Here is a 24,324-nt window from a genome sequence, read left to right on the forward strand (position 1 = left end):
AAGAGAGTATTTCAAGAAATGTGGTGCAGTCCAGTCACACAAAAATACTAAAGCAAGGGATTACATGGAGCATATTGCTTCATACTTCATTAGAAAGAGCAGAGTGAAAATGCACAACAAATCAGTATGAAAGTGCTCTCTTAGGAGCACCAGAGAAGAGTTTTGAGTTACACTACTGGATGGATAAGTAGTTTGAACTGTGCTATGAGGCAAGGGAATAAAAGGAAAATCCATCTGTTTCATACTGTTCCTCCAGTACTGCAGGGTGTCAAAATTTGCCAGAAGTGTAAGACGGGAGCTTCTTATAGAAGAGTAATGGAGAAGGTATGAGAGAAATCCTGAATTCCTTTCTACGCTTCTGTGACAGGGTGTCAATATTGGGATTTAGTTTTTGATTAAATATTTTGTCCTCAGAAGTTGTGAATTCAATATGTGAATAATTTTTTTCATCAAAACCAAAGGCAGAATTGATGGGGAAAAAAAATTCCAATCCATCTCAGAAAATCCCAAAACTAAGATAACAATTTGACTTCCCTTGGCTCCACTTCAGGCCCTTCATCTAAGTTATGTCCAGTGTCAGCAAATCTTTTCCTCCTTGCCTATATCCTTTTGGTGTGCATTTATTTATATGTTTATTTTTAGAAGATTCCTGATGGAACTGACTACAGACAGGCCAAATTGCAGTGTGTTTTCAGAAAATACAGTTATTGCTTTCACACTTTGGCATAATGAAACAGGAAGAAAAGCTTAATCTGTCCTAGGTGGAATAGTGATAAATTTCTTCCGTAGTTATTATCTATCCCACATATTCCTGTTTACTTAGGATTTTTCTTATCTCTAAAACATCATTTTGGAAGTGCCTGAAGTGCCTGGGGTTTTTTTCTTTTTTTTTTTTTTTTTTTTTTTTTTTGCCTGCCCTTGACATATCATTGGATTAACACAGTGGTGTTGCCTTGGGTGAAACTGATTTGAGGCAGGCAGATGACAGTCCTCCAGTCCCTTAAAACCGGGGTCAGCAAAATCCATTAAAAATATTCCAGAGTGTATTTTAGATAAGCAAAATTTTTTGACTACTGGAAGTCATAAATCCAAGGATCTAGGTTTGTTCTTTTTTTTTTTTTCACTAGAAAGCATTTATGATTTTTGACTGTCTAGTCTATAGCAGTTGTCTGCTTCAAGACAGCTTGAAATTGGGTATATCTACAAATCCTCCTCAGTTTGAGGTAGAAAACCACTTTGTGTCACATGTCACATCAATGTGAGTGAAGGAAATCTTCAAGATGAGTTTAAATGTTTCAGAAAACCTCACTTTGTCAGTCAGATCTCAAGAATGGAAATTAACAAAAAAATTTTTAAAAAATAGTTTGCAATGGAGAATATTTTAATATATTCTGCTTCATAAATAGGACCTCAGTGGAATTTAAAAACCTCTTTTAAGAAAGGGCTTAGAAACAGCTGTCCTTTCACTTTATTTAGCATGTGTCGTCTTGAAAATTACTTTGAGACTTAATTTAATTTCCTTTTCTTTGATTTCATTTGCATATTATTGAGACTATTCAGATTATTTGGTGTAGGGATATGAACTCAGTGTCTTCATAGGTGGCAATGTATTTCAGGAATGCAGAAGATCTTTTGGACAAGGTGAAGCAATTATTTGGTGAGCCCAGTGAGAAAAATGAGGACCTCAAAAATGAGGTCCGGGACAAGCTAGCAGACTACCACAGCAAACTTGCTGATGCTCAAGATCTGCTAAAAGAAGCTGCAAGTAAAATTTGGGAAGCCGATCATTTATCTGCAGTCAACCAAAAAAATATGACCATGCTGGAGGTGAGTGCTGACAAGTTCTATCCTCAATTACTTTGATTCTGATTAAAGATGGAACCTTTGTGTGATTAAATATTGAAAGAAAAATATAAGCAAAAAAAAAGTATGATAAAAATATAACTATATCTAATGTAATTTAAAGGGAACATGTTCCTCAGAATAAGGAAATGCACTGGCTTTTAAAAGTAGAATTACTCCCCTGCTTTATTGAAATAATACCATCTGCTTTGTGGAAGGTACGCTGGATTTATTATTCTGTGGGAAATTAAATTCGTCCCAGTATAAATAGTCATGTAAAATTCAAAGCATGTGCTCAATATTTAAATAGAAGTTCCATTAAAATCTTTGCTGTCATATATTTGCTTCTAGAAAACTTACCCTTTCATCTCCCTCTCCAACCCCTGGGAAGAAGACTGAAGAGGGTGTGTGGATATTACAGAGTCATAAATCAAACTCTATCTTCAGTAGTTAGTAGCTGTTATAAATGATCTCTCTCATAGAAGAGGGGTCTGCTTGTGATTTAATTTAAATTGCAGAGACTTAAAGAGCATATTATACTGTACATTAACAAGCATTTAACTGAGACATAAAGAGCAGAGTCACCCTAATGAAGATAAATGTTTCAGCTCAGTATCTTGGTGAGCTTTCACCTCAAGTACAATTCGAGGTTAGAGTTCTGAGACCTGAGTTCTCAGCAGAGATTTCTGTGCTTGTTTGAATTAAGGAAATGCAGTGATCTGACGAATTTAGGTGATCTCTGTTCTGTGCATTTTCTTCCCAAAGGTGAATGGATAAAGGTTGGAGAAATTACCTGCCATTTCAGTTTTAAAAATATTCTCCGCATCACTGTAGCAGTCCTGCCCACAAGGCTGCCATGGCCTCCTATCGAACTAATCTGTGATACTCAATGGGTCTTGCACAGGAAATTGCCAATTCTTTATTCAGAAGTTCCATTTTTATTGCACAATATGCAGTAGTTTTACTAGTTGGAAAAACAGAAATCTTTAGGCTATTCCAGACCTTTTGTTTTGCCTTCAGCAGTTGATGAAGTACCAGTGGATGGAAGTAGGAAATCAGTAGAATATTTTTATACATTTTTCCTTCATCATCAGAGGTGATTTGCAAAATTAGGAACTTACACATCTGGGTGACAATTAGGATTTGTAACTTTCTGGTTCATTTTGCAGTAGTACTTCAGCCAATTACCTCTGTTAGAGAGCAACATAAACCTTTCCACGTGGGAAGACAATACACAGCTGTGAATAGGAGGACAAAGAAAAGATACCTTACAAGCGCTTTCTTGTTGTCATTGTCTCAGCTCTGAGAGCTCAGAGAGTTGCAGAAGGGGCATTTTGGCATGGTGACAAAATGCAGTCTTATACTGAGGTGCTGGCATTTGAACTGCTCTAGTAAACAAGTTGTCTTTGTGTGAACTCATCCTATAGAAAAGGAAGCAAGCTGTAGAAAATGGCAGACAAGATGTTGAAAAGACCCTTCAGGAAGGGAATGATATCCTTAATGAAGCTGATAAACTTGCAAATGGCATCAGCATAGCTGTAGAGGTAAGTGTTTTATCCTCCTTACCTGAGGATTAGTACAACAAAATATCATTATGGAAGCAAAATAGATAAATAAAGTAACACCTATTTTTTCATTGTATTTATGGATATTGAAATATTTTACTTGAGATAATTCTTTTTTCCATTGCTGTATAGCAGAAAAGCTAGTCTGGAGTATAAAAATTAATAATTTGGAGTTTTAAGTGATTCATTGGGTTACATGTGAGCTAGCTTATAATGTTTTAGGGACTCTGCCATTTATAAATGTGGTATTCTGATTGTGGTACTAACTTTATCTTGAGAATTACAGAAACAGCAGACCCATTTACAGTCTCACTGCAACTCTGTAATCTAAGTATAGATTTATCTGCACAAAAACTGTGTGTGTATCAGAAGGAAGCTACAGAAATAATTTGTTGCCTGTGGCCACAATTTTAAGTCTAGACAGATCAGGGAGAGGATTGAACTCTCATTTTGCATAATATTTTTGAAAATTCTGCCTTAAAAGTTTTATCAACAGAGTTTGAGATCAGTGTCGGAGCTACAAAAAAAAAAAGGTATCTTGAAGTATCATTGGTTCTGAAGATATTTGCAGCACGTATTGCAGCTTGCTGTAATAAATGGAAAAATACTCTTTGGAGAAATGGAAAAGGAGGCACAGTGAGACAGCTTTTTGGAACAGGAATGGCAAGTCTTCAAAAAGCATGGTTCTTACTGAGAAGCTTTAATAAGCAAAAAGACGTCATAGTTATTCAAAGGGTCCTGAAACGTGAAACTTCTGCCACTTATTACTGTGGAGCAGTAATATAAGTTATACATCTACATTTAGGAAACAAATCCAAATCACTTTATAAGCTTTTAAACCATGTAATTCCTTAATTGTAAAAGAAAAGCTTCTACTAAGCTCAAGAGAGACAAGTAGCTCTTGGAATATTGTTTATCTCCTCTCTGCTTAGCAGTCCAGCCATTCCTGTTACTCATTCTGTACTAATTCCCTGAAATTTTAATGCATGGGTAAGTTATGATAATAGCCCACAAGAAAAGAGGAAACACCCTTATATATAGATAAGGCTACAGAATGCTAGCAATCAGAAATTTAAAGGTTTTTCTTTTGCCATTTTCAGTATGTAGAAGGTGTTGCAAATAAGATACAGCCAATGTCTGATCAGCTGAAAGACAAAATAGATGACTTGTCACAAGAAATTCGTGACAGGATGCTTCCAGAAAAGGTGTTGCAAGCTGAGAACCATGCGGGCCAGCTGAATGAATCATCTGCAGTGCTGGATGGGTAAGGCAGACATTCACTGGTAATGCTAAAATCATGAAGCAGGTTTGCAAAATTGCTTCACAGAACTTGAAGGGCATTCTTCTTCTTTGACATCTGTCACTGGGGGTGTACAAATAACCAGGGGCGTGTACAAGTATACAACTGTTGTGTTAGTCAATTTATGTATCTCTTGTAAGCAGTTTCCTACATCTTGTGATTCTTATAGGCTCTCTGGACAGCAAGCAGTGCCCTCAGATGCACTGATAACACAGTTGAACTTATAATATGCTTACTGCTATGTTGTGAAAAAAATAGAAATTCTTCTTAAAGAGCTCGCTACACGTTTTCATGTGCATTTGTTAAAAACAAGTAGTATTTTCTTTTTGAAGGTGACCATTTTGGTAGAACACTATTATTGTGATGCCAAATTGTTTACTGTCAGAAGTCCCCATTAGTGATGGACAGTAATTTCTCTACCAGTTTCAAAACTCTCTCCCAGAAAAAGTAGATGTCCTGGACCAAAATGCTTAAACACAAGAACGGACACGTCAGTTTCTCTTTACTGCTATCACATTCCTAAATGTAACAACTGCAATGCCCTTCATTTATATGACCATATATGAATAGTACTATACCATATAGTATCATTCAGAGGAATGATACTATATAACTCATCATGAAAATAGTTTCCTGGAAAGAATATAAAGCAAGGTTTTGTTGGTTTTTTTGGAATTTTTGGGGAAAAGGAGAGGGGTGTCTTTTGTTTTATTGCAATCTATGCACCTAAGAAAACAAGCCATAAATAGTAAGTGCAATAGTAATACCCAGAAATAGACCATGGATATTCTGCCTGTTATACCTGTCCCCAGCATAGCTTCAGAGTTTAATTATTTTATAAAAGGACTGCATGAAAAACAATATTATTTCTTTTTAAACATCAACAATATGCTACTTTTTTTGCTGCTTATATCTTTTAGATCTACCTGAAGATTTGAAAATCCCAAAGACTTGTGAGCAGATGCTTAACACATGTTTTTCTTACCAGCATCTGTAATTTTGTGGAAAAGACAGGAAATTAGCTCTGATACTTGCAAAATTACTGGCTTCATTTACAGTGTAGTTACAGTACTGTAGATACCCAGTGTAATACTTGTTTTAAGGGGTGCGTAAAATAATGATAGCTGTGGTTTCCTGGGTAAAAATGAATTTGAAAATGAGTGACTTTAGTGTCACAGCCAACCACACATAAATATCTGAATATGTGGAAGGTTATCGTGAAGGAACTTAGAAAAAAAGAAAATGTAGACAAAAAAGATTTTGCTTCCTAGTCAGATGTTGTCAAGGCATGCTTTGAGATATAACTTTTTAACTATTCAAAAGAGACCTTCTTATGGGTATTTGTATGTGCTTCTGTCTTAATGTAGACAGCTTGGCCTTAAGGAGCTTAGGGTAGTGTTTAAGATGTTATAACAACACCATGCATACCTATATCAACCTCAGTTTCTCAAAAAAGACAATAAACTCTGCAGAATCAAGGACATTAAAATTATTTCTAAAGGCAGATTTTTCAAAGTTAAAATTTCTAAAAATTAAAATGTGATCAGATAGATACGTATCTTTAAAGGACAAAGAAATACTGTGGTGCTGTGTAATTAGGATAAAGCTGTTTACTTCATGCACTGACAATAAATAGTTATACTTTACAGGCATATACAGTCTCTATCAGTTTGAGGAATTAAAAAGTGTATCTATCTTCACAACTGCACTTGAGTGTCTTTCAGACAATTCTAAATTTGTTGTAGATTGCTGTTTCCTCTTACAGGAGAAATAGAGAGAGAGCCCTGTCTCTCCAGTTGCCCTCTAAGGATTCTAATAATATATTGATTGACAATGAGGATGTTCTCTTGAGTGTTAGAACATGGAGCCATTCATGAACTTAACCTAGGAAAAAAATTGTTATTTCTGCTGTGTACAAGGAAGCATTATTATGGGCTCCTCCATTGTGGCTAATTGCCTGCTCATGAGTAAGCACCATTGCTATTTGGCAAATTCAGTTTAGGTTTTCCTAACCAGAAAGGATTTGAACCATGTTTCTAAGCAGTTCTTGAGGTACTTGCTAGGTAGCTCTTCTGGGCTCCACATTTGTCTAATAGAGCATCCCAGAAACTTCGAGTAGCTTAGTGAGCTCCAGCCATTGTTGAAGAAAGAGATTCACTTTTCCAAGGATGATGCAGAGTCAGCTTAGTCGTGCAGTTTCTGCAGTGACCTAAAGGGAATCTCTCTCCCTCTATTAGCTACAGGTTGAATCCAGGGACTATATCTTCTGTCCACTTTGTCTTTTCTGTGGCATTTTGTAGAAATCAGTGAGTAATTGATGTGAGGGTCGGAGCCCAGCAGTCACAAGTCTCCAGAGAACAGATAAATTACTGGGATGATTTTTTTTCTCTTCTTACACACACATTGTCTCAATGACTAGTTTGTAGAAGCTGGAACAGCTCCAACAGGAATAATCTATGTCTCTCTCATATTGCCATACACCTGCATGGCTAGAGAATTTCCCAGGGAGGCGAAAATCCAAGTTCACATCCATTCTTATCCAGTTCAAGTGGGGATTTTAGTGCATTAACACTTTATCAAGTAAAATCAACATAGGCATTGGTCGTAATGGCTACTGAGATAGTTGTCTTCAAGTTCATTCTGTAGGTGCAGCAATTCTTTGCAGAAAATAGTTTAATATATCATACAGAGAGAGTGCAAGAGAAGTTATTTCCCCAGCCTGCTGACTGGAAATTCCCCTAGGAAGGAGGCTAGCTGAATGCTGTCTCTGAACCAGCAAATGCTAACTGTATTTAATCTGTTTATAGCTATCAGAATGGAGTATTTCGTGTAAATTGAACATCACATTTAATGTGAAGCATTAGTGCCTATGTTTTTCATTTTTGTCAGTAAAATTAACATTTAGGATTTGGTTTAGACTGTGAGATCTCCTTCAAAACTAGCAATTCTGTGTTTGGCAGCCAGACCAAGAAATTAATTTTTCATAGATGCTACTTTAAAATATGTCTGTGATGATCCTTCATGTTCATACAGTGCAAGTTTCCTCAAGTTGCCTGGCTCAGCACATAGCCTAAAAACCCACATGATGAATATGTTACTTGTATTAGAGCATTAAGCACAGTGCTATCTTTTCTCAGTGTCTGATCTATTTTTATCTCACAGAACTTCCTCTTTTAGCAAACATTGTTCTTTATGTCTTTCTGCCCAGATGAAATATGATTTCCATTAAACACATGATGCCAGATCTCCTGAAATCTCAAATGTAGGCTCTCTAAACACCTCAGAAATAGCCTTAGAAATTCAGGCTGTTGGGTTTCAAAATGTAGGATATTGTGTTCTGTTGAGCTCTGGCAGCAGGTTTAATGGTGTGTTTACTTTCCTTATCCCAACAGAATCCTTACTGAAGCAAAAAACCTCTCTTTCAATGCTACACGTGCTTTCAATGCTTATACGAACATCAAGGATTCCATAGATGAAGCTGAAAGAGTTGCCAAGGAAGCCAAGGCTCTTGCAAATGAAGCTATGCAAGAGGTAAGGAAAATGAATAAATTGAAAAGAAGGTTTAGATTTTTTGTGGAATGTGCTACATCTGATCTCAGATGCATGTTTTGCCATCTTAAAACTTTATGTGAATACCTTTGCCATCAAACTTTCTTGTTTTTATGATCAGAAAGCTCTGCCTCCATCAGAGCTCCGTGTACCTTCAGACAGTCCCTATTTGTTCCTAACTCATGATCCTTACTTTTGTTCCCCATTTTATTTACTATCCTTCCTCCCTCTATCTTCCATCTTTTGGTCCCTGTGTATGGCTCAAGCCAACAGCTTTGAGTCAGGAGCCATTTGATATTCAACAGTGCTAGTTTAGATGTGGGTAATACATTCATTAAATATGAAGAACTCCATACTTTAATTAACTCTTCAATTTTGTTCCCTGAAAATGCTTGGAGGCACTTCTCTGCACATCAGACGAACTGCATGCACCTGGCCAGAATTCTAGAAATGGAGAATTGTAGGAAGGGAGTGGAAATTTTATTCACTTTGTGACCTCTACTAGTTTTTGCAGAGAAATCTTATTCTCACTATGAGGTAGCACATGCAAATTTCCAGAGAAAATGAAGGGAACTTTTAAAAATAGGATTGTAAGGTAAAGTCAGCTCTCCACCCTGGGTCACAATGAGGATCTTGGCTCTTTGATGCATATACTGTGAGCAGAAAACATTCTGAGCATAGCCAAAATTATTTTTTAGGTCAGATATCAAAGGAGTTAGTGGCTAATTTGTGGGAGTCGGTCAAAGACCAACAGACATGCACTTCACATGCATACAGAAATGTGAAGCAGTGGCAGTATAATATGAGATTGCCAGAACTTTTATTTGGTATAAAAACAAGTAGATGAGCAGAAACAACTTGTAGTTACAGCACTTGTACATGAATAAAGGTAGCTTACAGAGAACTACTTCAGTCAAATGGATTATGAGAATAGCAAAATCAATCACATGCTGTGAAGGTCTGTATTCGTCAGAGAGATAAAGTGAACTAGCCACTGCACAAAAAATTTTAATATTTGTAGGCTGTTTACATTTTCAGTGTTTTTTCAAATAACACTGACTACTGTTATTTCTCTCTTGATTAAAAAAATTCACCTCACACATTAGTATGTGCTAGTTCTCTGTAAATAGTTCTTTGTTTCACCAGAATGCCCAATTGCACCCCAGAATTAAATAAGGGCCTGGCCCTTTTTGTTTTTTCCTTCTCATTAAGATTTAATATGTGTTATGTTTTTCTCCATTGATGACTTGGAATGAGTCAGACAGGAAGCTGTTTCAGGCATTGAAAAAGGGGGGGGAAAAGACACATAGAGCAATAAAGAAACAAAGCTAGCAATTACTGGATGATGACATAAGTGTATATATCACTGGGTTATTATAGCATAGAGAGAAAGAGGATTGATAATTTAAGTGATGGAGGTCAAGATGGACAATATGATGTAAATAGAAGCAAGTGAGTAGCAAGGAAAGACATGAAAATATTAAGGTGATGTTTTCAGCATCTCCTTTGCATGTATTCATTAGAAGGAGCTTGGTTTTTTTTATGAGCAGTGTATGTGAAATGGGGATCTAGTTGATGAGGAAGAAAATTGAGGCAGCTGATGCCTTCTAAATGTAATTGACTTGGTATAGAGGTCATTGGTGGTTTGCCATCAAATTGCTGCAGAGCAATAGATTTAACTGTTATTTTTCACATGATCATTTGAGGGTTTTGAGCCAGATTTTAAAAATATGCCAGTTGTGAACTACAGTCATCACTCCTTTATTCTATTTCCTTGTTTGTATTTAAAGACTGTTGAATGATTTCTCAGCCTAGGTGAAGAGTTTACCTGGTAACCAGGTAAATCAGGGTCCCATTTTCTGGAGGTCCCCAAGGAGCTTTTAGCTGAGCTTTAGCACAAGACCAGGAATGTACCCTCAGTCAGGGCTGCCTGGAGCACAAGGGCTCAAAAAGTCTCCTAGAAGGCAGCATTGGTGAATTTGCTCCTAGCAGGCAGCATAAACCCGTAGAAAGTGTGATGCCAACTTTCTGAGAAGTTGCTCTGGGGACCCTGTGACATGATGGAGATTATGTCTTTCCCCTCCTTTTGAAAGATGAAGCCATGTTCTCTAGTGTAGAAGAGCTGCTGTGGATGCCTGTCTTCTGTAAAAGACTCCGAGTTCCAGCTGTGAGCAGATGATGGAGAAAAGTGCTGTAGCTCACTATGCATCCCTGGTCCTCACCTTTTCTATTCACCAGGAATAATGTTGGGGCAGGGGGATGAAGCAACAAGCTTGTATATGAATCAGAGATGATAGCGACAGGTTTTGGGTTTAGGTTCTATCCTGTACATCACTGGATCAAATTTTTTACAAGAACCTTAGTCATTTACAAGTTTTTACAAGAACCTCAAGGAGTTTTTGGTTTGTAATGGGAAAATGACTTAATTTTCCAATTAATCTAATGTTACTAAAGCATGAATGAAAAGATGCTCAAAATCCATCTGGATTACAGGAAAACCTGATAAATTACTGGAAAAAATGTATTAAAAATATGACAGAAAAATTCCTCCTGAGGTTTTTATGATGGATTTGCTCTCCCCTTTGAAAGCAAAATAAATTCATCAGAAATGAGAAATCTTTAGCATTCAGGCAGTTTCAGCATGCCATTACTTAGGTAGCAACTGATAGGAGTCAGATTAATATATTCTGGTCTCATCTCATAGATCAGAATCATAGTTGTACTCTATATATTAAAAATGTGAATTATTCTTAGGCTTTTTAGAAAGGACTTATAGGCTGGGGACTGTAGGAAGCACAGGGGACACATTGAGTGTTTAGGGTCCTGCTTTCTTCTTTGATTTTGACTTTCTTCGTAGGTGGTGCCCCAGCAGTTCTGTTGGGTGTCTAGATTTCCTAACATGAAGCTGCCTAGACATCCTAGTGAGGATGCCCTGAGGTGGAAATCATTTTTGGTATCCATCTTCAGGACTGGTAGAAATGACAGTAGCCCTATCTACTGCATAACAGAAAACTGCACAATGTAAGCAAATGTGAAAAGAGAAAAAAAATTAAGAACAAGGCAGAACTATTTTTAACTGATTTGAATTAGCACTGAGGCCTATAAAAGTTTGTACCTGTGGAAGTTCACATGATCCTCAACACTGCCCCAGTGCATTTATGCCTCTAAGCCATAACTGAGACAGCACTGTTTGGGTACTTAACATGGTCCCACTTCTGCCAGAAGATGAAGCAGAGATTCAAACTGCACAGGGTTTGCATGGGAAGAGTAGGGGCCATGAGAAAGGCACAGGGAGAGGAAAGTACTATCTGCAGATTATGGACATTTTGGAAGAGACAGAATTAGAACAAATTAAATTCTAGAGACCCTGCAATTTTCAAATTTATTTTGAATCACAATCTTTTTTTCCTTTTTTGTTTTTCTTTTTTATTCTCTTTTTTTTTTTTTTACAGTATTTGTCCCTATTTAGAAAATAATGTCAAAGTCTGTTGGCTGTAAATCCTACTAAATTTTCAAGTGGTTCACCATGACCCAGGCTTGCCACAAGCGCACAGACTCACCTTACACAAAGTCATAAAATGTTTGGGTTTCAATTACTGACTGCTTCATGACTTGACATCTCATGGACCACATGAAAAACTAGTAAAAAAATACATCTTCTATCAGATGTCTTAATTAGTCCTCATTTTTCAAGATCATTTTTAAAAAATATAAAATAAAGCTTTTAATATGTACAAGTTTATTTCTCTTTGAAAGGGCTCTTCTAGTATTAACTTTATGCTGAAATCCATTTCTGACTAATTGTCAGCACTTGCCCAATTACTGTCCCTGATTTGATGAACTTCTTGGTATTGCATTGTAAATCTGGCGTTCCGATTTCATTTTATTGACTATAAGCTGCTTCAACAGCCAGTCAGCCATTCCTAGTTATATAACAATAATAATAACAATAGCAACAGCAATAGTCATTATTTTTGAAGTCTGTGGTCACAGAGTGATCATATCCTGGGTTCTGTTTCTAGTAGGAAAAGAAATTTAAAAGTACTATCTGATTTTACAGGTGCATCTGTCACAAAATCTGGCCAAACATTTTTCCTTCAGGAGCAGTCTTTTGCTTCACTGGGTAGTTTTTTGATTTTTTTCCTGTTTTCTTTTTTATATTTTTCTGTTACCAGTGCTTCTTGTTATTATGTGGTAGAGAAAATCTATAAGAAACTAATTTTTTTCATCTTTTGAATGTATATATTTTTGTAGTTGAAAGGAATGTGTACACAACTTAGTATTTCAGGTGAGCTTGGAAAATGGCAGTGATGTGTGCCTTAGTTCTTAAAGTCACATAAAAGCTTATATTTACATCCCATCTAAATACAAGAAATTCTTTGATAACTATATCCTTGTGACATGGCAACATATATACCATGAGACATCCCATAACAAAAAGCTTGGTTCTGAATTTTGAAAGTATCCAAAGCATTCTCTAAGATTTTTAAAAGAAAGAGAAACAGCAAGTTCATTACATGTTTTTTACAGCATTGTTGAAAAACATCAGAGCTTCAGCAATATGTGAAATGTCACGTCTGGGCTTGCTCATTATAAAAATAATGAATAGCAATAATAATTGTGTCATTTAATTGACACATAGTTAATTTTTGAGTATATGTATCTTCCCTGGAAAATGAAAAGTAGCTGCTTCTTAATTACCCACCAGTTACAAGGCTATGACCCATGACTAATATAGAATGTTATCTGGCTGTCAGGAGTATTCTCAAAGAAATGTATTCAGTATGATGTGTGACCTGAGTTCAGTCTTACAAACTGAACAGTAAGTGGTTCAGAACCTGGAGCATTTCCTACTGACTGAAAACACTAATCTAATTTAGAAAAATCATTCCATCTATTGATCAGTCTCTACACTGAAGGTAGAGATGGATGTTTTTCAGGAGAAAGATCTTTAAGTAGCATGATAGGATGAAGGATGGTTACTTAGTAATAAAATTCTTTCAGATCAACTGAAGTTTGCCCTTCTTTTAAAACTCTATTTCTTACTTGTTTACTCACCTAGCAATTATAATTCTTTAATTTAACCACAAATGAATCTCAGTTGTCATTATTAAAATCATTGGATCCAGTCTGGCCTCTAAAGTTTCTGTAGCTGCAGTTAGAGAGAAATACTGTATTTCATGGTGTTCTGTCCATAGCTGGAAGCATAAATACATATTTAAGTTGAAATATGTTTTGTTTGTTGGTTTTCGACAGTTCTCCTCTTAGAGTCAAATCTGTTTCTTTAATACTGTAAGCATTGTCTCTCTTTATTGAAGTAATCTCTCATATTCCAAAGGGGATCTGACATTCCATTTAAAAAAAATTTTTTTTTGAAAATTTTAGAATTTTTTTTCTTTTGGTTCTGTTAGACTAATATTATGGCTATGGGATGTAATTCAGAGCGTGCTGATGTGCACATAAAATGTAGATGGCTGTTTACTTAGATCATGAGCACATGTCTTTTATAACCTCAGACTTTCCTGTCTGTTTGACGCTTAGTTTTTCTCTGTCTACAGACATCTGGTCCTCAAGGATCACTGAAGGATGGTGCCAAGAGCTCTCTTAAGAAAAGCTTCAGGGTCCTTAACGAAGCCAAGATGTTAGAAAGTGATGTTAAAGGTATGTGCAGTATATGGCATTCGGACCCACTAAATAGAGGGAAAAAATGGTTGTGAGACTGCTGTGCTTCTGGTATGAAGAATTCATATAGGAAAAAATTAGAATTCATTACCTGATTTGAAATTGGACAGTATATCAATGAAGAAGGTTCTCCTGTTTTTTGTCCAGGCATTATACAGGAATTCCTGTTCCCTCTGTCCATTTCTTGGACAAGAGGGCTGAGGAGGAGCGAATTTAGATCTTCTCTTGCTAACTAAAGTAAGGACAAGAAATACCATACAGAGTAAATATTCAAGGCTGAGTTTTAAATTTGTCGCAGAGATGATGCATGAATCTTCCCCATCCTGCCAGTTTAGTTAAAATAAGAAACTAATAAGAAACTTGTTTCTTATTAGAATCAAGACAGATTTTCATAATAGAGCCCTGTCTTCCATGTTTTTGCATACAAAATTCTGTTTTGCCTCATGGGAGATACATTAAGAAGAACATACAGCATAAAGAAGGTGATCCATTCACCTTAGTCATCTTTTGATTATTACTGCACTTCAGTTTAGTTTTGGCAGCTCTATGATTTCCAACTGCAGAACTCGTTAACAAGTAAACACAATGTTTAATAAGATCATAAAGCATAATGTTTTATAAGGTCATTAATTGCATTTCATTGTCATACACTGTTTGAAAGTGAAAAACATGATTACTTTCTTGTAGCTGAACGGAGGGAAAGAAATGTGTCTAAGTTACTAGTAAATCTTGGGTGTATATTTAGGGTCTTCTTTATTGCAACTCTCTACTTCCAGATTCAGTACAGACTTAGGGCTGGAGGAACATATTGCGGGAAATATGTTATAGAAAATCACAAGACTATTGGAAGAGGCCAGTGTGCAATTTCAAAAGCATGGCTGAAGCAGAAAAAAAATAGTGATGCTTTCTGGAATGCAAACTGCTGAAGCTTGCCATGGCTGGTGTATAAGAGACACTAAAATAGCTGTGCTGCCTCTCCCCTGCCACAGCACTCCAGTGAGCACACTCAGCACCTCAGAGTGAAGCCCACAGCTCTCTGTGCTCCCCAGGCTCTTTTCAAGGACAAATTAAAATGGTGTCTCGACAAGGATGGCCGTGAATTCCCTGTGTCCACACGACTGTTTAACCCTGAGACAAGATATATTATGGCAGAGAATTTTGAAAAAAGTTATTTTCCCATTGTACCACTGAAAATTTAGGTTGGTAACAGTTTCATGATTCAGAAGAAAATGTCCAGACAGTCTAAAGATTCATAAAGCAAACTTAATGCAAGCAGGCAGCAATGCTTAAAATGCATATATTAGATCTTTGTCTATGTTTTTGCCCCTAACTGAAGGGTACTGAGATGGAGCTTTCTTTAATGCTTTCTGATAAATCTTAAAGTGCTTCATAAAGACAAACATTCTGAACTTCAACAGTATGCCTTTTTAAATCTAATAAAACGTGTTCATGCTCCACAGCCAGACCTGCGGAGATCAGTTAACATTGTGCCCAGAATGCAGATGTGTAAGAAGAAAATGCAATGACAGACTTCTATTCCCCACTCTGCTTTTGCACCAAAGTGGTGATATTATTAGTATTGTGAATAACATAGAACATGTGTTATTAGTATTATGAACTAATTCTTTCTAGATGTCTTGATTTTCCCATGAGAGAAATTGAGAGTTCAGTGTCAAACTAATAGAAAGATCTTTTCTTAGAATCCTTATAAAGCCACCCTTTCAGAGTCTCAGCTGGAAGTGCAGGATGGCTAATGGGCACTCTATAAAGCTCTGGTAGACAGAACTAATCACTAGCTTACAGTTTCTCTGTCTGCACTACAGGAAGTACATTACTTTAAGTAATAAGACCCATAAGCCACTCAACTAATATACCCTCCAAAAATCCAGCCTGAGCCGTGATGGAGATGGGAGTGTTTTCTTCCTACATTATGACATTCCCCTGATTTGTGGCCAATTACCTGAGTTATAAAATGTCTGTTAATCATGAAAATGTTTTATATTACCACCAAAGACTGCTGAAACAGTCCTTACAAAGCAAAGCTTGTGACAGAAGCTATTAAAATGAAGATTTAGTCATTTCTCTCTCTGTGGGGTTAGGAGTTAGAAAGAATAACCCTGGTGGGAGAAGCAAAATCTGTATGTAGTACTGTGGCTAGGAAGGAATTTTGAAATTTGGCCTACCTGTGTATAAATGCTGCTGATCAATGAAAAGTGCAAATAAGATACATAAATTCGTCTTCAGCTAGAGACTGCTGTCAGGTGGCTGCTGAAATTCTGCTAATGTAATTTCTTTTGCTTAAGAATTGACAACTTGAGGTGCATGTGTCTTGTCAGACAACACATGAATATTTTTAGCTAAAACATTTTCCAGCTGATAGGCAACATATCCAGCTTATAGATCCCTTGTTTGTGTATTCTCTGAAGTATGCTGAGCTGGCATATTGCATTCACCAGATCATGGCAGTCAGTGCTGAAGGTACTCTTTTTAAAAAGTTAAACTCAATTAGCTGTATTTCTCTAGTTACATCTCTTTCTCCTGTTTGTTCCTAATGCCAGTTTCTAAGTCTTGCTTGAAGACTTAGAAAAAGAAAAGAAAAGAAAAGAAAAGAAAAGAAAAGAAAAGAAAAGAAAAGAAAAGAAAAGAAAAGAAAAGAAAAGAAAAAAAGAAAATAATCAGCTTGTGACCCATGTTCCTCTTTATAGGATAAGACTGTGGGGAGCACGAATGCTATTTGGAAGAAGTAACACAAAGATAACAGAAAGGGTTGTGTGTAATAGTCAGTTCATTTCTCCAGTCTCCAGTCAATAAGAACAGATGCATTTGTTGCTCCTTGGTAGATTTCCAACTTTAGTCTGGTTTTGGATACATGAATTTAGTAGCATAGCCTTAGTGATGTTTCCTTGGGCAGTTTCATGTGGAAAATCTGCGTTTATCCATACTGCCAAAAGATACCTGTTTCCGCTATGTTCCTCTCTATGTTTGTTCTGCCATGATGGTGGCACATCATCAGCAATTAACCAGTGTCACCTATTTATGTGATCTGCAGAGACTTGTAAAACAGTGTGTCTCTCCTAAATGACTCTGTAGAAACAGTAAGTAACTAAATTCCTGAGTTCATCTTAGGATGAAATATATGTGCACAGCATTGTTTGTTTTCATTTGACTCCATTCATGCAGAGGAATAAGGGATGATGCTTTTTCCTGTAATGCTTTGTTTACTATAAACAGAAATTGAAAATCTTTGTTCATGTTAACCAAGCCAGCAAATGCAAAGGCTGATACATGCAAAGTCCTTCAGGTTCCTGCTTACTCTTTAGGGTTTAGTTTCAGCAATGCATGACTAATTTTGCTGATTTGAACAACGGTGCATTTATTGGCATCTTGTGCCATCTCTGTGCAGAGCTGATCAAGTGAAAAAAACCAAGATTGAGATAAATTTCTCATGATACTTCTCACCTTCACTTTAATGAGAGTTGACAATGCCTGGCATCTTTCAGTGCAGACCTACTAACCTCTTCCAAGTCAGAAAGTCTCTTAGATTGTAGCTGCCTGTATTTTGACAAACTTCAGCGCTCAACTGGAGGATTTTGGGCCTTCAAATCATTGCCAAAATTTTTTTTTATAAATGCTAATAATTAAAGGATGTAGAAGAGCTGACATGAAATCAGTTCAGTTTGTGATTCATGCAAGAGATTAGTGCAGTGCTTGGTGAAGATGCCATCTGGATTACAAGGTAAGAAGTTACTTCAAAACAAAACTTAATATGTCTGAATTTTTCTTGAAAAATGAACAATTTCCTTGAAAAGATGACATGGGACACAGAATCTTCTCACTTCCCCTTGTGTAAGAACCTACCTAGGAACACTTATTTATGCCTTTATTGTTGTATCTAAAAAAAACCCTACCCACAGTAAAACTGTATTTGAGGAATTAAAAGAAAAAATACTAAACAGGTAGAGGCTCAATATTCAATTTCAGAATTTCTAGGGGAACTTCCCTTGTTAAATTCCATAAAAATGAATTTGCTGCTATGGTTATAAAGCTGAAAACAGAAGTCAGGAAACATGATTCTTCAGAAGTATAACCTGGGGATAATTAGCACACTGGATGGACAGAGTAGAGAGAAGAAAAAGAGATTATTTAAAAGTATGTTACAAAGTTAGAACACCACCACCATAAATGAGGCAAACTTCTCAGAAATATTGACACACTTTATAAACACCAACATTCCATAATAAACACCAAGAAATTATCAGGCAGACCATAACTTCAGAATTAAATGGTGGAAATAAAAGCAGGTTTTTTTGGTATTATTACTTAACAGGAAAAGAACTCAGATAAAATCTCAAGACCAGAATCTCATTAATTCGTCCTGGTTTAACAATATCATGTTACCAGTAGCCTCCTTCGGCAGTGGGGACATAATCTGTCATTTAAAAATAAAGCTGTTTTTAAGGGGAAGAGTGATCATATAATATATGCAGTTCTTCCAAATTTTATTCTGGTGTTAACTGGGCCTCTCACAGTTTACACAAATGTCCTGTTCTTCTGCAGAGCACTTTTCAGGAGTGAAGGCTTATCTCCAGGCACTCCTACAGTCCTGTGTGTTGCTCTAATTTAAATAAAGCAAACAGATTTCTTCCTCAATGGCATTTCAAAAGGTCTACCAACAAAAGTATAGTTCTCATTTAAATTCCATGTGCTGTTTCAGCCTTGCTGTGGCCTTGGAAAATTTAATTAATAATTTCTTGTAGGCAATATGGATTTTGTTTGATTTTTCTCCTTACAAATTGCTTCTTGCACTTCTAATGTTAAGAAACCATACTTTTTTTACAATTTTTAGAATGTGAACCACATAGGTGTTTATTTTCAATAACCTGTCACATACCTGAAGGTCACACTCATAGCTTGTCATCCTGAACTCTTTTTCTACAACTTATTCTTCTCTTCTGGCTATCAAGCTCAGTGATGTTAAATTAGTTTCCCAGTAGGATATGCCTTTAAGGTAAGAAATTACCATCTGTCTGTTCCAAAATGCTTCATATTGATACAGAGAAATAATGAAAAATGCCCACTACAATAGTAGTTTAAGTGCTAACTACATTTTTGTGTCAATATTTAGTTCTGAATTTTGGAATAATGTCTGTTTCCATAGCCATAAAGCTTAGCTGGGATCTCAGTTTTGAGATTGTTGCATTGCTCTGCTGGATACAATTCAAAGGGCCCTGCAAAATTTTTAGTCAAAGTAAATGCTGAAAAATAGGAACTTGCTTGTAAATGAGGACATCCGTTTCACTGTGATTTACTAAATATGACACACCTGTGCCTTTGATTTGTACTGGTCCTTTGATTTGAACCAATCCTTAACTATGAATGTTTTTTACTAGGTGAGTGTTTTCCCAAAGAATTTAGAATGTTTATTTCATAATAACCTGACGTTACTGTATTCATCTCTTGTTGACAGTTAGGGATCTTCTATTTTCCTTGGATGTTATGTCAACATCTTTGAGAAAATCCAAGAGAACTAGGCTCTGGCCACTCTAATTGCAACAGCAAGCTGGCCTAATGGGTCTTGGTTCTTTCACATCACGTTCAACTCATTCAGTTCAGACAACAACCTTAAGAAAGATAGTAGCTTAATCTAGGAATCAAAACTATGACTAACATCACAGTTGTTGAATCTGTCAGTGGATCATTGTGTGAATTTGCCTAAAACATAACATCATAACAAGTTCTTTCCTCAGCACACCTTTGAAAAACCCGTATTAAGTATACACAACAGTACAAGGAACTCAAGCATTTAGATACTATGGAAATTGGGAGCTTAAAGAAGATGGAGAAGATGATCAGTGAACCCCACAAGTTCTGCTGGACTTCCTTATTTACACAATTCAATGTCTTAATGAAAAATGGCTTGCTTGTTACTATGCATTTTAAATTGTATGCAAAGAAAGGATAGTGAAAATAAAGTGTTAAAGCATCTGTATCATATGCATTTTTTATAGAAAAGGGTGATGATCTGAACAGCACACAGAACAGGCTGAAAGATGCTGATGAGAAGAATTCCATTCTCTTGAGAGCTTTGAATGAAACCTTAGGAAAGCTGTCAGCCATTCCTAATGGTAAGTTGTTGTAACATTTGACTCAGTTGTGCTCTTTTGTTTCTTTTTCCATCACTTAACATTTGTCTCATCAATTTTTGCCTGTGTCACCCTGGGTCTACTTTGACCACTGGCTGTTATAAGACAAAGATGAGCAATGTGAGAGAGAAAACTGAACTGAAAATATTTACATGGTATCAGTTAGAATTTTGGGATGGTAAAAGGTACTGTTCTTCTGCAGTTTGCGGAAGGTTTCTGAAAGAAAATAATTATGATATCAGAAATTATGATACACTCCAAGACAAATAGTCCTTTTTTTATATGTGAAAAGTCTTTTTGAAGGTAATGTTTAAGGAAACACTATAATTTCACAGTGTAGTTTAACCTGAGAATAAGTCTTACTGACTTTACAGAAAAAGCAGGGTGAAATTTGCTGGGTTTTGCCTTACCTTTCTACCCACTCTCAACATTTCCAGCCACTGTTTGGTGTTGAGCATGTTTTTTAGCCTGTAAATTGCTTGGAACTGGAACAGGTTTTCCTAAATGCGCTCTTGTGACCCACCCTGAAGGAAAGGGTGACAGAGGTTCTTGTTAATAGATCCCTTGGGGTGGATTAGAGTGAAATGACACTGAATGACCAGTGTAGATAAATAGATAGCTAGGGAGATGTATATGTACACGTATATATACATATAAATATGGCAGGTTAATTTTAGAACAATTTGGTTGCATTAGAAAGGAGGTATGTAGCCTTTTTGGTTATTAACTATAGAAATCTGACAATATAAAAAGTATAAAAATATCATGAGAAGAGGAGAAGGAGAGGAGAGGAGAGGAGAGGAGAGGAGAGGAGAGGAGAGGAGAGGAGAGGAGAGGAGAGGAGAGGAGAGGAAAAGTATCACACATGTGGATCCATCAACAAGATTTGGTTGTTGCAATTTATCTGACCTTGATCAGTATGATGGTCACAGTCTTGATCCAGCCATGGTGGGGGAAACCCTACAGAACATGAAGTTCAGTAAGGGAGGACATTGGCATGATAAAAAGCATTATCCCAGCTCCACAGGATTTGCTTCTTATTGAGCTTTTTCCAAATCTGGCTCAAAAAAAAGTCTCCTTGCTGAACAAAGATCATTTTATTTTGGGAATCCTCTGGTGATGGGTGAGACACCTGCGCTGTTCTTATGCAAATCAAAGGTTTCATCCCCACACACCCAAAAGCTCTGCTCCTCCCCTTATTTTAGGAGTTATCTGACCTCAGCATAGCAACCTGCTGCTTTTGCCAGTGGACTACTGCTTGAATCATTAGCCTTCAACATTTCAGTGTCTCACATATGCACATTTGTCATTCCCTGGCGACTTTTATTTTTAAATGTAATACTCATTAAAATACCAAAGTCCTGGGATGTTAGCTACATCACATTGTGATAGCAAGGGACAGAGAGCTACATTACACTTTCATTGTAATGAATAGTGAAAGATAAAATTAACATTAAAAAAAAATTAAATGTTTTAAATCAATCTCTTTTGCTATGATTTTTTTTTCTAATGAGCACTTTATAAACTGAAATTTCACCTTAAGAAAAGTCTCTGGGCAAAATCTGTATTCTGGCTGATTTCTGATGGTTTAGAAGGTTCAGACTGCTAGTAATCCCTGAGCATAAAAAACCAATTTACTATTCATCTTGTACATTTTTGTGGCTTTAAGATTCCAGCTAATTGAAAAGTTTTGGTTTAGATTTAATAATCCTTGAAATCAACATTCACAAAATAAATGGTTTAATATTTCATGCTCATCATGTACCATTTCTTGGGTTTTGATCAAGATACTGACACGATTATTTGTCTTGAGCACAGATAGGTGTCTTAGTCAACCAAAATAGACCTCTAAGGCCTGTTAACCTTAGGACACAGAATACTAAATATGGAACAAGTAAAAGTAATGTGAATTTTGCAATCATTAGCAATGTAATAAACTCTTGACAGGTTAGAATTACAGGATGCTTACTCTTGGCACAAGGACACTCATAAAAACAAGCAGATGAGTATTAAGAATGAAATTCAGAGCAAATAAATGGCATGGATAAGAAAATGGAGTAAAATAGTTGTCCAATAGGAAAATGATCAAATGAGGAGGGGAGAGAAAATGACCCTGTCATATATCTTGTTCAAGGATTTGAGAGAGCAGAGAGCAGCTTAAACTAATAATTCTTATGTCCTTGCTATACTGATAGCAAGGATGTCTAATAATAATTCTTATGTCCTGCTGTACTGATAGTCAGATAAAAGCAGAAAGATTCAGAATGAGATAGAGTTCATGTGGGACAAGAACAAACAGGTACAGGGATGGCATTATTTAAGGTGTGGCTGAAAATAATTTGTGGGGCCAATAGAAAGAAGTAACACAGTAACTCCAACTTTCCCTCAGCCAGGTGCATGACCTCTAACAATGACGCAAAAGGAACTACTTAGATATGATGAAAAAAGGCAATCAGGGTTCTCTTTTCTTTCTCTTGTCAGGACTGACAATGATACGTGTTTATTAAAGATTCTGTCGTATTTCTGAGGTGCTGCTGTATTTCAGGGTTCTTTCAGAGCCAAAACTGCAGAAATAAAGATGGAGTTTTTAGGAGCACAGATACATATCTTTACTCGAAAAAGTTACTTCTGCACTCTGGGTAATCATTTCATTATCATTTTCTACCTACAGATACAGCTATAAAGGTACAGGCAGCCAAAGACAAAGCAAGACAAGCCAATGATACTGCAAATGATGTCCTGGCCCAGATTAAAGACCTCAATCGGAATCTCCTTGGCTTGAGAAAAAACTACAGTAAACTTACAGATGATGTGGCCAAAACAAATGCAGTTGTGAAGGATCCAGTCAAGAACAGTAAGATCTTTTTCGGGTTGTTTGGTGGTGGTTTTTTTTTTTCCAGTTTGTGCTTTTCATTTTGTATCTCAAAATGAAACAGAGACACTCCAGAATTTCACTTACATAGCATTACTACAGTATGCTGGGATAAAAGGACTCTCTATCACTTCTATTTTCTTGGCTTCTTATATATGAAAAGAGACCAGCGGTCCCTTTGAACGCTAACAATTCCGTGGAAAGAATTTTAAATCTTGAAGACTAGTACTAGAAGTTGCAAGAAAAGCTAATGTCAGCAGGATGCATGTGTAATGGACAGATTTGTTCCTCAGATTACTTTTTAAAGTATTTAGGAGGTGACTAATCAAAGATTCTGACTGGCAATTCACTGCCTGATTCAAGAAAAATACCCCATACTAAATCTGTCTTCAGTCAATCAGATAATCAGTCCTGGGAGAAATGCATGGCTTCTCTCATATACATTATTATTTTTGGTAGAATACTGAAGACACTGAAAAAAATAAGATTCTGGGAATGGGGCTTATCTGCTTTTTTTTCTTTTTTTTTTTTTTGCCATGAATTTTGTTATCAAATGTGACAATTACTTTAGCATTTTCACTTCCGTTAGGATGGATAAAAATTAATTCTATATTACAATACATTTTATGGTAGATTGCTAGACCATCTCTCATATAGTAGTCTACAGGCACAAAACTAGGGTGTCTTTAGAAAATGACTGAAGGGCTAATTTCTCAGCTTTTCTGAGCTCCCCAGATTGTTGTCAGCTTGATGAAGCTGGGCACATAAATACATACAGTTTAGGAGGCTGTCATTCTCATTCTGTGGACAAATATCTTCTGCCAGTTGTTGCTGTACAAGTGAAAGAAGTTAATGCCAATGGCTTTGTCCCTGCCTGCCTATTGCAAGTTCCCCGTTGCTCATCAGCTGAGATACATGTGTGAGCCCCAGTACAATTCCCATTGGGTGCAAACAAGTTTAGACAATATGAAAAGTAGTTTTTGATTGAAATAGTGTGGTTAGATTACAGCAGGTTGTAGAACCAGCAGATCTGTAAGATCTCTTGCAGGGGTGTGGGAAAGAACTGAGAAGTAGTCTTAAAGCAGTCGTTTATTGTCACTGCTGAATCTAAACTAGGCCACCTGTCCCAGCTCAAGTATTCTGAGCCTGTGTGTACATTAACACTTTAGTGCTAATGTTGAGATTAAGAGTGAAAAAGTGAGAATTTAAAATTTAATCTCTTGATTGTCCTCAGTCACCATTATTTTGTTTGCATTGAAGAGTGGTCTTAACACTTGCAAACTGTTTCACAGCAGATAAAGCTGAACTGTGAGATGTTCTCCAGAAGTACGCTTCTGTCATTCTCCAAGTGTTAATGGATACTCAGATTAC

At 36.4% G+C, this 24,324-nt stretch overlaps 1 protein-coding gene across 6 annotated transcripts in view; it reads left to right on the plus strand.

Moving 5' to 3' along the window:
- The window catches only part of LAMA2 (laminin subunit alpha 2), a 335,487-nt gene that overhangs the window by 266,112 nt on the left and 45,051 nt on the right, over positions 1 to 24,324 (plus strand). For all 6 annotated transcript variants that reach the window (XM_038132678.1, XM_038132680.1, XM_038132679.1 and 3 more), the window contains 7 exons: positions 1,617 to 1,827; positions 3,270 to 3,386; positions 4,508 to 4,671; positions 8,100 to 8,238; positions 13,815 to 13,917; positions 19,947 to 20,063; positions 22,753 to 22,935. In XM_038132678.1, coding sequence (XP_037988606.1) covers positions 1,617 to 1,827; positions 3,270 to 3,386; positions 4,508 to 4,671; positions 8,100 to 8,238; positions 13,815 to 13,917; positions 19,947 to 20,063; positions 22,753 to 22,935 — 1,034 coding nt within the window. The remainder of the gene's footprint in view (positions 1 to 1,616; positions 1,828 to 3,269; positions 3,387 to 4,507; positions 4,672 to 8,099; positions 8,239 to 13,814; positions 13,918 to 19,946; positions 20,064 to 22,752; positions 22,936 to 24,324) is intronic.

This window comes from Motacilla alba, chromosome 3, assembly GCF_015832195.1.
Source record: "Motacilla alba alba isolate MOTALB_02 chromosome 3, Motacilla_alba_V1.0_pri, whole genome shotgun sequence".
In the NCBI taxonomy this organism is placed as follows: domain Eukaryota; kingdom Metazoa; phylum Chordata; class Aves; order Passeriformes; family Motacillidae; genus Motacilla; species Motacilla alba.